Source organism: Budorcas taxicolor, chromosome 10 (assembly GCF_023091745.1).
Source record: "Budorcas taxicolor isolate Tak-1 chromosome 10, Takin1.1, whole genome shotgun sequence".
In the NCBI taxonomy this organism is placed as follows: domain Eukaryota; kingdom Metazoa; phylum Chordata; class Mammalia; order Artiodactyla; family Bovidae; genus Budorcas; species Budorcas taxicolor.
Window position 1 is genome coordinate 66,133,561 of NC_068919.1, and position 14,579 is coordinate 66,148,139.

Genomic DNA, 14,579 nt, shown 5'->3' on the forward strand with positions numbered 1-14,579 from the left:
GGAACTAAGGTCCTACATGGTGCAGAACAATTAAACCAGTGAGCAGCAACTACTGAGGCCAAATGGTACAACTCGAGAGTCCATGGGCTGCATGAGAGATCCCAAGTGATGCAGAGAAGAGCATGCATGCCGCAATTTTTGTAGGGCTTTTCTGTTCCTTTCTTCCTTTTGTGCCCAATGCAGTCAAATAAATACGTTCTAAAAAATTAGAAATAAAACTACCATATGATTCAGCAGTTCCACTCCTGGGTATATATCTAAAGAAAATAAAAAACATTCAGAAAGATACATACACCCCAAAGTTCACAGCAGCATTACTTACAATAGGCAAGATATGGCATCAATGTAAGTGTCCATCAACAGATGGATGGATAAAGATGTGATATATATACACAGTGGAATACTACCCAGCCACAAAAATGAATAAAATTTTGCCATTTGCAACAACATGTATGGACTTGGAGGGTATTATGCTAAGTGAAATAAGTCAAAGACAAATACTGTATGATGTCATTTATATGTGGAATCTACAAAATACATCAAACTAGTGAATGTAACAAAAAAACAGCATCACAGATACAGAGTATGAACTATTGGTTACCAGTGGGGAGAGAGGGAAGGGAGAAGAAGGGATTGAGAGGTGCCAATTGCTATAATGTAAAAAGAAATAAGCTACATGGATATATTACACACTACAGGGAATATAGCCAGTGTTTTATAATAATATTAAATGTATAATCTATAAAAATTTGAATCACTATGTGGTACATCTGAAACTAATATTGTAAATCAACTGTACCTCAATAAAAAACAGATACATACATATATATACAAAAAAAAGTCTTTAGTATGTAAATCATGGTGAACTGTCTTTGGCTTCAGAACCATGATTTTAAGGTACTAGCGTGATGAACTCCCAACTAGAGATTTACTTCATTTTATTTACTCTCTACTTCATTTCAAAAGAAGGCTGAGACAGAAAGAAGAGAGGTTTTGGTTAGAGATGGAGAACATTTCATGAAGATTGAAAACAACAAACAGCTGCCGATCTCTTGGACCAAACCAGCTCATTCAAATCTCAGTTTAAATGTCACTTCCCTTAAGAAGTCTTCCTTATCTTCAGCCCTTCCCCAGTTACATTAAGTATCCTAATTGATGCTACCAAAAGACATCAAGAGGTGTTCACCTTCACAGTTACACCTTCATAGTTACATTTCATTATTGTCTTTGGTTTCTCTGTTTTCCCTTTTAAATAGTGGTTCCATAATGGCAAGGGCCCATGGCTGCACTGATTGCCACTAGCCCCATAGCATCTACTACACAGCAGCCACCTAGATTCTACTCATTTAAGAAATATTTACGATAACTTTGATTTATTGGGTTGGCCAAAAATTTCATTTGGATTTTTCCATGAGATGGAATAAACTTTTGGGCCAACCCAATAAAAACTGAATGGAAGGGGAAAAAATTGCTCAGGGAAAATGGAAAACAATTATGGCATAGAAAGACTGATGGAGAAGGTGCCCAGTAACAAGTGAGATACATATTATCAGATGCTGATATACATATTTGTAGAATCAGGGGAATTAAATGAGGTTTTAACATAAAGCAAACTTGACTTGACAATCGTAAGTAATATGTTGCCATGGTTCCCCACAGGGCTACAGACAATTAAATAAAGTCTTCATTTTAAAGAGAGAAATCTGCTGAGAAAGAGGTTTTAATGCCCCAATGTCACAAATACACATACTGAAGTTGTAATCCATACGATAAGAATGGAGGGCATGTTGGGGGAGGCAAAAATGAGACTAGAAAGAGGTATCTGTGAGAGTATCTGGCCAAATTTTTAAAAAGATGAATGAGATCATAAAACTGGCTTATGAGGAGGGAAACAGTGATGGACCCACTCCAAGTGACTAAAAGCACAGCATCAGATAAATTCTCATCTTGCCCTTCTGCAGTTTCATTTTTCAGAGGGAGAACTGACAAGGGGGCACTCCCACCCCAGATTTAAATCTGACCTACAAAGAAGACAATCTTGGTGAAACAGAAATGAAATTTGGGGGAACTTCACACATCATTTCAGAGCCCTAAAGGGCCAGAAAGGGGAATGCCAAGACTAATACAGACATGTACCTCAAAATTGGGCGGACATCTTTCACATGTTCATTAAAAACTGGCTCAGAGAAAGATAGACAGGAGGTCCAAGGTTGAGGATCTGGAAGATTAATAGAGTATGTGTTCAGAGACTCTTAAAAATGAAGGTTTTACTATGAATCTATGAGGCATTCCAAGATTGAAGGAAGAAAAGGACACATAAAGAAGCAATATATCTTGCACGGGGTGCTTCTCAGTGAACTCAAAGGGTACCTCATAGGCACTTAATAAACATATGCTGAAAAAACTGAGGCAGAGGAAAAAATGAAAATACAATCAAGAGCAAGATATTGCTTGCTAAGTCTTTTCAGTCGTGTCTGACTCTGTGCGACCCCATAGACGGCAGCCCACCAGGCTCCCCCGTCCCTGGGATTCTCCAGGCAAGAACACTGGAGTGGGTTGCCATTTCCTTCTCCAGTGCAGGAAAGTGAAAAGTGAAAGTGAAGTTGCTCAGTCGTGCCCAACCCTCAGCGACTCCGTGCACTGCAGCCTTCCAGGCTCCTCTGTCCATGGGATTTTCCAGGCAAGAGTACTGGAGTGGGGTGCCATCGCCTTCTCCAGATATTGCTTAATGAGTATCGTAAAAGCTAAATCTCAGAATGAACAAAATTTTTTTGAAAGTTAGGGGAAAACAAGGCAGTCTTTAACTTCTGTTTAGGTCATATGTCAATGGAAAGTTAACAAACATTAAAGAAAACACATCTCTATGATCCCTCTCTATTATTAAGCAGAATGATTGCTTAAAGGCAAAGGGAAGGAAAAGCAGAGTGAAAGGACTTCAGTTCAAGTTAGATCACAAGAATTTAAGAGCATCTGTGATTCTAAGCCAGTTCAAGTGCCCTGGCCTAAAGGGTGGTGGGATTTAGTACTTGTCAGTCACCCTCCATCACCATTCTCTGAGGGCCTGAGCAGGCTGTGAGAAGCACAGAAGCAGCTGGAGGAGGAACACTTGCTGTTGAGTGGGGAAGTTTCGTTTGAAGAGGCCAAGCAGGCTAGAGATACTCCCCAAGAAATATGAATCCATGAAAGAAGCTGTGGTGGGGGCTACAGCCACACACAGGGAAAGAAAACCCTCGAACAAACTCCACAGGACAAAAACTAGATAGGATTGCCTTCATAAAGTATGCTACGGCCATTCTTTACCATTATAATATTATTTTAAAATCTTCTCTCCAGCCCTTTCTCCCTTCACTGGCTGTCAGCCCTTCCTACTTACCTAGTCCGTATCATACCTTTTCTCTTCCTGCCATTGCCACCGCCCCCAGCCAGGTGTGACTGTTTTTTTTAGAAATCTACATACATTACCAGCTGCAATGGCATCACCTGTGAGCTTGTTAGAAATGCAGAGTCAAGCAGAATCTCTGGGGACTAGAGCCCAGGCAGGAATGTGTGTTGATAAGCCGTCCAGGTGATTGCTATGCAATTTAGTTTTGGGAACCACTGTTTCAGAAGATTAGACACATATGGTAACCAATGAGGACTTAGGGATAGCAACTTAACCCTTTCACTTATTGTGGCTTAAAAAAAATGTACACTTTCTCTGAAAGACATATAAGCAATCCAAATAGAATTTTAATATTTTGGTAAACTAAGTTATACAATCATACCTACTGAACTGCTGATGGGTTAACACCAAACCTTCCAGACTGATAGGAAATCTCACATCACAGCTTGCAACCATGTTTTGAATTGTAAAATCGAGGAATCTGGCAGGAAAGCCCAGCTTCTGCACCACACGAGCGTATTTTCTCGCTGCAAGTCGAGACTGCTCTTCGCTGGGGAGGGGCAAGACGTTAAAGATGTCTTAATCACTGCGACTGCTGACAAGTTGGGCTATATTCAGACACTTCTCTGATTTTATTTTTAGCATTTGTACCATGTTTACCATTCACTGTATACAAGGAAGCTGCAGACTTTGAAGAGAAGGACCCACCTCCCCTACTACTGTCCCTAGCACCTAGAAAAGGGTTTGGTACAATGGACAGCTGTTGAATCATAAACAGATTTCTGTCTTTTTTTCTTTTACTTGTTTTAAGTACTATTAGATAAAATTAACAATTTACACCAGTTCTCGAAAGGTGTCTTCAGGTCAGCAGCAGTAGGATCACCCGAGAACTTGCTAGAAATGCCAAGTCCTAGGTCCCACCTCAGCTGTGCAGACACTCTGGGTGGGGCCCAGCGATCTATGTTGTAACAAGCCCACCAGTGACTGTGGTGCTAAGGGTTTAGAACCATCCGTGTCGTCTAAAAGTACGTGCCATTTAGATGAGGACAGCAGCAGCAAAAATAAGGACACGTGCACACAAAAAAAGTCAGCACGAGAAAAAGTAAGATGTGAGCCATCTGAGTGGTACAGGTAGGATGTCAGGACTTGGATCTTTATGGGGCAACTTGTATACTTATAAAAAGAGTCATACCTCAAAATCTGTCCAGTTTTGCTTAGGCTTTCTTATACAACTGTCATTCAACTCATGCTCAAAATGAGAAAGACATAAATTCACCCAACTCTGTGGCTATGTTCTTCTAACCATTTGTCCAGCTCTGTCCTTAAATCTATGGCAGAGAATGTGAAATCCTGAGATTTGGGGCTTTTTCAGTGGTCACTATGGTCACTACCAAAGTAAAAACAATGAGCAGCAGGGGTTGCCAAACAGGGACAACACCTGGTGAGTAAAACCTACGAATTCTACCCTCTGCTATGGCTTATCTGTAAGTTGAAAATCAGAAAGCACATTAAAGAAAAGCCAGATTGAATTTCCTTGCCTGGACCAAAGAGGCTGGTAGGGTTTCTTTCTATTCTAGATCTCTCACCCCGTAGTCCAATTTTCACACCACCTCACTTCATGTTGATTCTCTTCATCCATTTCCAACTCCTGAAATGTCCCTAGCAGGGCCATGTCCCCATAGCAGAAGTGAAATAAGTGGTTCCCAGTTTTAAAAAACATATTTCACCTAACTGACCCACTACATTTCCTACAGTGCTAACCTTTATAAAGTCAAATTTCAAGAATTTTCATAGCCCTATAGTTCCTTGTATCACACAGAAGTTCCCATTCAAACAACTAACAGTTAAAGTTTACATATATGTTCTTGTACAAACACTTGAAACTAGGTTAAGAACCTTGAAATTTCAACACCAGTGGTGATTACCACTGATAAGTTTAGCCCCTCTTCACTTTTCTGTGCAAACACAGGTATCCCTCACTCAGCAAACTCTGGTTATTACAACGGAAGAAACTACACTGGGATACTTTTTTTGGAGATAATTCTGATATCCCTTATACTAACCAGACTTTCACAACTCTCGATCCAAAACAACCTCAATATGTGGCTATTAATAATACAATATGTGGCTAAATAATTTTATTTTTTGATTGAATCAAAACTATCTTCCTAGATATTTGTTCCCTCTGCTCCCATTTTAAACAATGCTGAAATGAACATCTTTGCAGAGTCGTCCAAAAATGACTTCAAAATGGAGACTTCTACACAGATCAACAGAAGAGAAAGTCCGGAAACTTACCTGGACACAGGTAATGGTGGCCACCAGTTACATGTGGCTATTTAAATTTGTCTTAATTTTAAAACAAAATAAAAATGTCAATTTCTCTGTGGTATTAGCCATATTTCAAGTTCTCATGAACCACATGTGATGAGAGGCTACCACACTGGGCAGCACAGATACAGAACATTTCCTTCATCCAGAGAAGGCTCTAGGTGGATCAAAACGTTAATTTCCTCTCTTCAATACAAAGCAAGACTTGAAAGAAACAAGAAAAACGTATGGAGGTCAATACTTACACGTGGGGAATGCCTTCCTAAGTGTGAAGCCAAACATTGAAGCCATAAAGAGAAAGATTGGATAGACTAACCATACACACGAAAATTAAATTGTGTATTTAAAAAACCCCAAATACCACTAACATTAACATGGGAGAAATACTTACAGTCCAAAATGGCAAAAAGACTTAAATACCAAAAGATAAATATCTCCATAGAATATTGGGCAAAAGATACAGTAAACAGTTTATATCCTTATGAAAAGTTAGTCTCACTAGTAAATGAAAATTTACATGACATTTAAAACAATGTAACTTTTGCCAATAAATTTGGCAAATATAAAGATGAATATTAACACTCGGTGTATATTGAATAAAATTGGTTCCCTTTCAGGAGGACAATTTACTCCTCATTTACTAACACCTGGAGGGAAGAGTGGCTCTCCTACTAGCTTTATGGCGAACAGATCTCCATCAGCACAGGCTACCTCGGCATGAGAGCCAGGAAAGAGAAGCCTTTTAAGAGATCCCTCCTGAGTGAATGCTCAAGCTAGTGGTCAAGAAATGTCTAATTGCCCTCCGTTGAAAAGTCCTATCCATGTATCTGCCTGCAATGAGGAAAACACACAGGAACTACTTCCCCAGATTTATAACAGGCTTTACTACTACTATAGCTTCTCTTTTTCTCATTTTAAATATACCTTAGAAACAAGTTGTAATAGCCTGGTGAAGCCCCCTTCACTATGCTACTAAGTCACTTCAGTCGTGTCCGACTCTCTGCGACCCCAGAGACGGCAGCCCGCCAGGCTTCCCCGTCCTCGGGATTCTCCAGGCAAGAACACTGGAGTGGGTTGCCATTTCCTTCTCCAATGCATGAAAGTGAAAAGTGAAAGTGAAGTCGCTCAGTCGTGTCCGACTCTTAGCGACCCCATGGACTGCAGCCCGCCAGGCTCCTCCGCCCATGGGATTTTCCAGGCAAGAGTACTGGAATGGGGTGCCACTGCCTTCTCCGTCCCTTCACTATGGCAGACTGTAAAGTGGGATATGCCAGTATTATGAGGGTGAATGTTTTTAACCCCTAACTTCGCATTTCATGAATGTAACTCTTCAGCAAAGTATTTTGCATCTACTATGTGTTTTAGAATATTAACACCATCCTTCCTTGTTTCACGTACTGAATTGTTTGTCTGGTTTTGGAGGAGGGTGGCTCCTCTTACCTTTTGGCTCCTGTGCAGACCATTTTCCCAGAGCTAAATATGAGGGCTGTAGTCCTGGGCTCTCGGATCCTCATTATGACAGCTGCAAACCTCTAAAGACAGAAGCCAAAAGAACAATTAACCTCCACGAGGGGTTAACACCTGCTGAAGCTGAAACTCCAATACTTTGGCCACCTGATGTGAAGAACTGACTCACTGGAAAAAACTCTGATGCTGGGAAATATTGAAGAGAGGAGAAGGGGTGACAGAGGATGAGATGGTTGGAAGGCATCACTGACTCAATGGACATGAGTTTGAATAAGCTCTGGGAGTTGGTGATGGACAGGGAAGCCTGGCATGCTGCAGTCCATGGGGTTGCAAAGAGTCGGACATGATTGAGCAACTGAACTGAACTGAAGGGTTAGCATTATTCCAGTTGCAAGGGTGAGCTAGACATAAAAAGTGTTGAATAAATTGAAATTTAGTGGGAAACTAAAAAATGTCTGGGTCTATTCTCCTACCTTAAGGTTAACAAAACGATCATGATTCTAAAACGTACATGATTCTAAAAGGTAAGAATAATAATAGTAAAGCTAAAATTTGAGTATCTGTTATGTTTCACACCCTATGCTAAAAGCTTTATAGGACTTATTGCATTGAAGTGCTGACAGTAGAAAGAACCCTGAGTCAGCACTACACACAACTGATCAAGGCCTATTAATGTTTTCCAGGTGTTTACTAAAATGGTGGCACTCTCACCTGATATTCATTTTGTTAAATCCTTAAGACATCTGAAATGCCAAACCAGAATTTTTCCAGCTGTCAAGTCTGCTGCTGCTGCTAAGTCGCTTCAGTCGTGTCCGACTCTGTGAGACCCCAGAGACGGCAGCCCACCAGGTTCCCCCGTCCCTGGGATTCTCCAGGCAAGAACACTGGAGTGGGTTGCCATTTCCTTCTCCAATGCATGAAAGTGAAAAGTGAAAGTGAAGTCGCTCAGTCGTGTCCGACTCTTAGCGACCCCATGGGCTGCAGCCTACCAGGCTCCTCCATCCATGGGATTTTCCAGGCAAGAGTACTGGAGTGGGGTGCCATTGCCTTCTCCAGCTGTCAAGTCTAAGTATGGACAAATCCTATGCATCAAATTGAGAGGAGAACTGAGGATGGCAGCTGAGGCTCAAGATGTTGATTGCTCAATTGTGTAGTCAATCATAGCTACATCCTTAAAAATTCTAGCCCATCACTGGGCTTCTGTCCTTATCATAGCTAGCAACACAAAAGATAAATAGGAAAGCTTTGTGTCACTAGGTAATATTCAGGTAATATTTAAATTCAGATGTCAATAGCACCACTACCACAACAGGAAATAAAGACTTTATCCATAAATAGTTGATGTTGGCAAGGTCCTCTGGGTTCTGACTAATATGATCTTTCTCATCTAACTCCTTAAATCCTCCACTACCCAAGACAGTGAACTTTTCCCCCGTAGGCACCAAGTCTTACTCATCTTTGTACTAAGTGATTTAACTAATCATTAATGTTGATTGAATTAATAAATCCTAGGTAAATAGACCACTGAAAATGGGATGCCTGGCCTTGGAAAGACACAAAAAAGAATAGATTTTATTAAACTTTAATTTTAATAGATAAGATAGAATTTAATAAAATAGATTTTATTAAAGCCGGAATCACACACTTCAAATTTGCACTTTATACAATTGAGATTTCCAAGGTAAGAGAAACTATAAGTGAAAAAATACATGTGTCAGCTGAATGGGAAAACAATTAGAAAAAATTATTTCCATGAATATGATGACGTTGTAAGAAAGTTAGCATTTCCATAGTCAGGCTGAAAATAGTCACACTGAAATGTTTTTCTGAATAACAAGGAAAAGATCTTAATGTTTAGAACTGCTTAATAAGTATTCAACACAGAAAATGAGATTATTTTTATAAGTTCAAAACAGAGAATGAGGCAATTAAACTTTCAAATTGCCAGCAGTCTTCCACCAAACATTTTTTCTTTTTAAAAAATATTAACAAAGGAATGAGTCAATATCATGATCCTATGAAGGAAAGAACATCTAAATAGAACCTAATTATTGAAAAAATTACTGAGAAATCTTACCTTTGGGTTATATTCTGCATTTTTTGCATGCAAAGCTATTTTCTTCAGATCCAATTTACAGGCCAAGTTTACAGTGGAAACTATGTTCCTAAAGAAATAAGTCAACCTAAGTTATACCAGACTTAAAAAGTAAAAAATAATATTAAAATATTTACTTCATTTTATAGGTTTAGGTGACTTCCTAGGGGGAGAATTATTCTAAACGTGAAATATATAGTTACACAGTCCTTAGTATATTGTAAAACTCCTAAAGGACTAAAATAGCTTTTTCTAAAATTTTGTGACTGACTAAAATTAAGTTTTAGATCTTTTTCAAAATGCCTCAAAATAGAAAGCACAACATCAAATCAACTTGCAAATCAAATTCAGTTTTACATTTTTTTTATCCTTTGTGTTATTCCAACTCCAACCACAATTTACAACAATAAAAGTGCTTTAGTGTAAACAATCGGAGAAGGCAATGGCAACCCACTCCAGCACTGTTGCCTGGAAAATCCCATGGATGGAGGAGCCTGGTGGGCTGTAGTCCATGGGGTCGCAAGGAGTTGGACACAACTGAGTGGCTTCACTTACACCTTTCACTTTCATGCATTGGAGAGGGAAATGGCAACCCACTCCAATGTTCTTGCCTGGAGAATCCCAGGGACGGCGGAGCCTGGTGGGTTGCCATCTATGGGGTTGCACAGAGTCGGACACAACTGAAGTGACTTAGCAGTATCAGCGGTGTAAACAATATAATCCTTCAGGAATATGTAGACTAACCCTCAACTCCTGCTTAGGAGATCAAGAGTTGGTGCTTCATTTTTCAGGTAAATAGTCTAAAACCAAGTCCACTAAGAGCTGATAAAACAAACGATACTGAGATCTGAAATTCTCTTCCCTACACTATTATGATCCCAGTCAAGAATACAAAATCTATACTCTGAAGCATTACTCATTTAAAACAATAGCAACTTACTGTAGTTGAGGCACAATTCCAGAACATTCTGAAATAGGGGCCATTGGTGTCATAGGAGTTATGGACGCCAGAGGCAAGGAGTGTGGTTTCTCAGGAGAGGGCTGGGCTGAGTTACCATCAGCAGGGTGCAGATGTGAATGGGAACTTGACTCACTGCTGCTGTTTAAGGCCAGGCCAGTGTCCAGTTGGCTGGGTAAGGGCAACGTAGTTTGCCGACTTTGAGTTTTACAGTTTTCTTCAATTTCATGCTTGCTCCTAATGACAGTCTGGTCTTTATTTTCTTGGGAGAGCTCATCTGGTAAGAAGCTAAGATCCACAGCTGAGAAACTGCCAGATGTTTCTGTGACTTCTTCAAGCTGGGGATTAAATGCAGTCTCTGGATTTGATGAAGTAAGCATGTCCACATCATAAGGCACAGGTGGGCTCAGCAGGGGTGATCTGGATGGGGTAGGGGCATCCTAGGCCATTCCCAAAACAGATAAAACACAACACACAGAACATCATGTCACACCCAAAGGATGCCACCTTGGCTGGCAGGCAGTGTGTTCAGGAGGAGGCCGTTCAGATAGCTTATATTCACACCCTGCTCGTTCCACAAAGTCTCCTTAAAGTTCTACTCTAGGGTTACAACACACTTGATGAAAATAGGAAAATACAGAAAAAGCAGGTTTCAAAAAACGTTTTCCTTTGGTTAGATTTGTAGTAAGTTGCTACTCTAAATCCACTTCTGTAATTCAGGTAAGTTGGCAATCAAACTCGAAATCTGTATTTTGAAAAGTACAGATTTTTCTGTACTCCCTAAGTTGATTATAAACTTTAGTTGACTTAGAAGTTTTTTTGAATTTTAAAATCATATTTTAAAGAGAAGATCAGTAAGTGAAGGAAGCTGAGGATACAGCCTTGAGTGCTTATCAAGCCTCCACAAAGGACTCATCTTTATTCCTTCTAGTCAAAGGAGAGATAAGAAATCATTCCATTTATGTGCATAGGGGGAAAGTTATTGAAATTTAAATGGAAAGACTAGTTTAAATCAATGTATTGTATTTCCAGCCCAGGGACAGCTAATCAACTTCCATTATCATCAACCGAGGGAATGAGGTGTGCAACTGAGGGAAACAGCTAATATAAAACTCATGGCCTTTGTTATGGAAAAAAATTGGTACATATTACCACCCATGTCACCCAAGTTGCACGCCTGGATTCTATATTTTGACCACTAGCTGGCAGGATAACCTCACCCATCAGTAGATCTTACTTCTAATAATTGAACAGTCACAAATGCCTTGTGCTGTGTCTTCTCCATGACAAAGTTATCTCAGCTAATATGTCTGGCTAAAAGTTTGTGCTCAGTCGTGTCCAACTCTTTGTAACCCTATGGACTGTAGCCCGCCAGGCTCTTCTGTCCATAGAATCTTCCAGGCAAGAGTACTGGAATGGGTTGCCATTTCCTACTCCAGAGGATCTTCCTGACCCGGAGATGGAACTCATATTCTTTACCACTGTGCCACATGGGAAGTATATATATATCTGTGTGTGCAGTGTACTAAGTCACTTTAGTCGTGTCCGGCTCTGTGAGAATCACCAGACTCTCTGTCCATGGGATTCTCCAGGCAAGGATACTGGAGTGGATTGACATGCCCTCCTCCAGAGGATCTTCTCAATCCAGTGATAGAACCTGGGGCTCCTGCATTACAGTCAAATTCTTTACCATCTGAGCCACCAGGGAAGCCCATAACAAGTCTGGCTAGACCCTATTGGGACGAGGTGGCCGAGTGGTTAAGGCGATGGACTGCTAATCCATTGTGCTCTGCACACGTGGGTTCGAATCCCATCCTCGTCGGCCTGTGGCTTCTGTGGCCCACTTTGCATTTTATGGGGCTTCCCTGATAGCTCTGGAGAAGGAAGTGGCAACCCACTCCAGTATTCTTGCCTGGAGAATCCCATGGACGGAGGAGCTTGGTGGGCTACAGTCCACAGGTCGCCAAGAGTCAGACACCACTGAGCAACTTCACTTTCACTTTCTGATAGCTCAGTTGTAAAGAATCCTCCTGCAAAGCAGGAAACCCTGATTCAACTCCTGGGTGAAGATCCCCCGGAGAAGGGATAGGCTACCTACTCCAGTATTCTTGGGCTTCCCTTGTGGCTCAGCTGGTAAAGAATCTGCCTGCAATGTGGGAGAACTGGGTTTGATCCCTGGGCTGGGAAGATCCTCTGGAGAAGGGGAAGGCTAGCTACCCACTCCAGTATCCTGGCCTAGAGGATTCCATGGACTGTATAGGCCATGGGGTTGCAAAGAGTCAGCAGGACTGAGCGACTTTCACTTTTACTCTTTCACTTTCAGATCCAATTGATGGTGCTGTTACCACAAGTCCAGCAGATGGCAGCGGTGACTAAATGTTAGACAAAAACACTTGGAAGAATGCAGTTATTCTCTTAAAATAAGATTTGACCTTATTTCATTTTGAATTATGTTATTAGCCCCCATCTCCCTCCACCCCCACTCCACAGGTGGGCCCTAGGGGGAGTGAGGTGGGGACAGAGGCCCAGATCCCTCTCCATTATTTCCGTGGCCTCTTCTGTTCTAGCTAGGAAAGATTCCATCAGCCAATTTACACTAAAGCACTAATGTCTGCAGCATTGGTGACTCCCCTCCTTTTTCCCATTACGGCATTTTAGCAGAAGGCAAAACTCCCACCCAAAGAACTGAACTTCAACAAGGAATTTGAGGCAATGGCAACAAGATATTAAAGAGGGATGTTTTATGTCAGTGGAACCCTGAAAGCCTCCTGTCTGAGTTCACTTATAGGAACACACCTTAGAGAACAAGCTTACAGAGTATTCCCTAAGTATACAGAGTATAGCCTTATACTTGAAGAAACTTTTCGTTAAACTGTCTTTACAGAGCCATTAACTCATCTTTCACGGAATCTTCCCAGCTTGGGCTCTCCTTTGCAATGTTAAATGCTGTGGGACTTCACAGTTTCTACTTCACTGCTAATCACTGGTCTATTTAAGCACCCCCCAACCACCACCACCCCCTCCGTAAGTTGCTCTCTTGCTTTTTCACTTGTTTTTGGCTCCACCACATGTATGATCTTAATTTCCTTAGCAGTGATGGAAATCCAGGCCCCTAAAATGGAAACTCAGAGCCTTAACCACTGGACCAACAGGGAAGTCCCTTGTTTTTCCTTTTGGGGACTCTTTCCTCTGTTTTCTACAGTTCTTAGATTAAAAAGCAAAACCTCAAAATGTAAGAATCAACAAGCTGAAAGAAGCCTCAGGTGTCTCCAATTTGTATTCACACTGGACCAGCAACCTTTAGTAAGTTAATTCATCTTTAGAACCTTCTAGTTTTTCAACTGAAAGATGGAGATAATGAAGCCCAGCTCCTACGGTCGCTAGAAGTTTTACTAGAGATAAAATGAAGGCGGACTCCGGGGTGCGCTGGACGTGGGCCCTGACTCTGGGACAGTGGCGGCGGCTTCCAGGCTCACCTGGGCGGAGCACTGGTCCAAGTAGAGCTCCAGGTACGTCTCCTCCATGGGTGGAGGGCTCACTGTTGGGAGCTGAGAGGTTGGGAATGGGGGGAAGAGCCAGCGCGAATGGAGCTGCGGCTGAGTTGGCCAGGCGTGTAGGGCGCAGAAGCCATTTATTGGCTGCTGCTCGTGGCGAGGCGGGGCCTGGGCCAGGGCTGCGAGCAGCGGACCAAGGGCCGGGCAGGGGGCCTCGCCCGGTCCCCCCAGTCCCGCAGACGGCTGGAGGGAACAGATGATGAACCAGGGAGGGGGTTGCAGAACTCAGCACCCGGCCCATGAGTCCCTTACCTGGCTGGGGAAGGAGGGCTGGGGCAGGAAGACTGTTTTCGCCTGAGTGCCCACAGCTAAGAGGCAACGCGGCCTGCCAACCTGGAGAGTTCCTTCCACCTGCAAATGCTGCCTTTGCCTTTTGCAGGAGAAAAGGTCTCAGTGTTGTTCAGTCACTAAGTCATGTCCGACTCTTTGGGAGCCCATGGACTACAGCACGCCAGGCTTCTCTGTCCTTCACAATCTCCCAGAGTTTACTCAAACACATGTCCATTGAGTCGGTGATGCCATCCAACCATCTCATCCTCTGTCTCCCCCACTTTTTCTCCTACCCTCAATCTTTCCCAGCATCAGGGTCTTTTCCAATGAGTCAGTTCTTTGTATCAGGTGGCCAAAGTATTGGAGCTTCAGCATCAGTCTCTCCATGGAATATTCAGAGTTGATTTCCTTTAGGATTAACTGGTTTGATCTTCTCGCAGTCCAAGGGACTCTCAAAAAATCTCCTCCAGCACCACAATTTGAAAGCATCAATTCTTTGGCACTCAGCTTTCTTTATGGTCC

The 14,579-nt window shown here is 42.0% G+C and overlaps 1 protein-coding gene and 1 non-coding gene across 2 annotated transcripts in view; one reads left to right on the forward strand and one right to left on the reverse strand.

The window, feature by feature from the left end:
* Window positions 1-13,748, reverse strand: part of TBPL2 (TATA-box binding protein like 2) — a 29,611-nt gene extending 15,863 nt beyond the window's left edge. Inside the window, exons 1-5 of the mRNA XM_052647124.1 lie at window positions 13,710-13,748; window positions 10,216-10,673; window positions 9,258-9,345; window positions 7,154-7,245; window positions 3,765-3,932 (exon numbers count right to left, since the gene is read on the reverse strand). Of these exons, the coding sequence (XP_052503084.1) occupies window positions 3,765-3,932; window positions 7,154-7,245; window positions 9,258-9,345; window positions 10,216-10,613 (746 nt within the window). The 5' untranslated portion in view covers window positions 10,614-10,673; window positions 13,710-13,748. The remainder of the gene's footprint in view (window positions 1-3,764; window positions 3,933-7,153; window positions 7,246-9,257; window positions 9,346-10,215; window positions 10,674-13,709) is intronic.
* TRNAS-GCU (transfer RNA serine (anticodon GCU)) lies at window positions 11,974-12,055 on the forward strand. Its single transcript has one exon. It is a non-coding gene; the product is annotated as a tRNA-Ser (tRNA).
* Window positions 13,749-14,579: the final 831 nt, after the last annotated feature.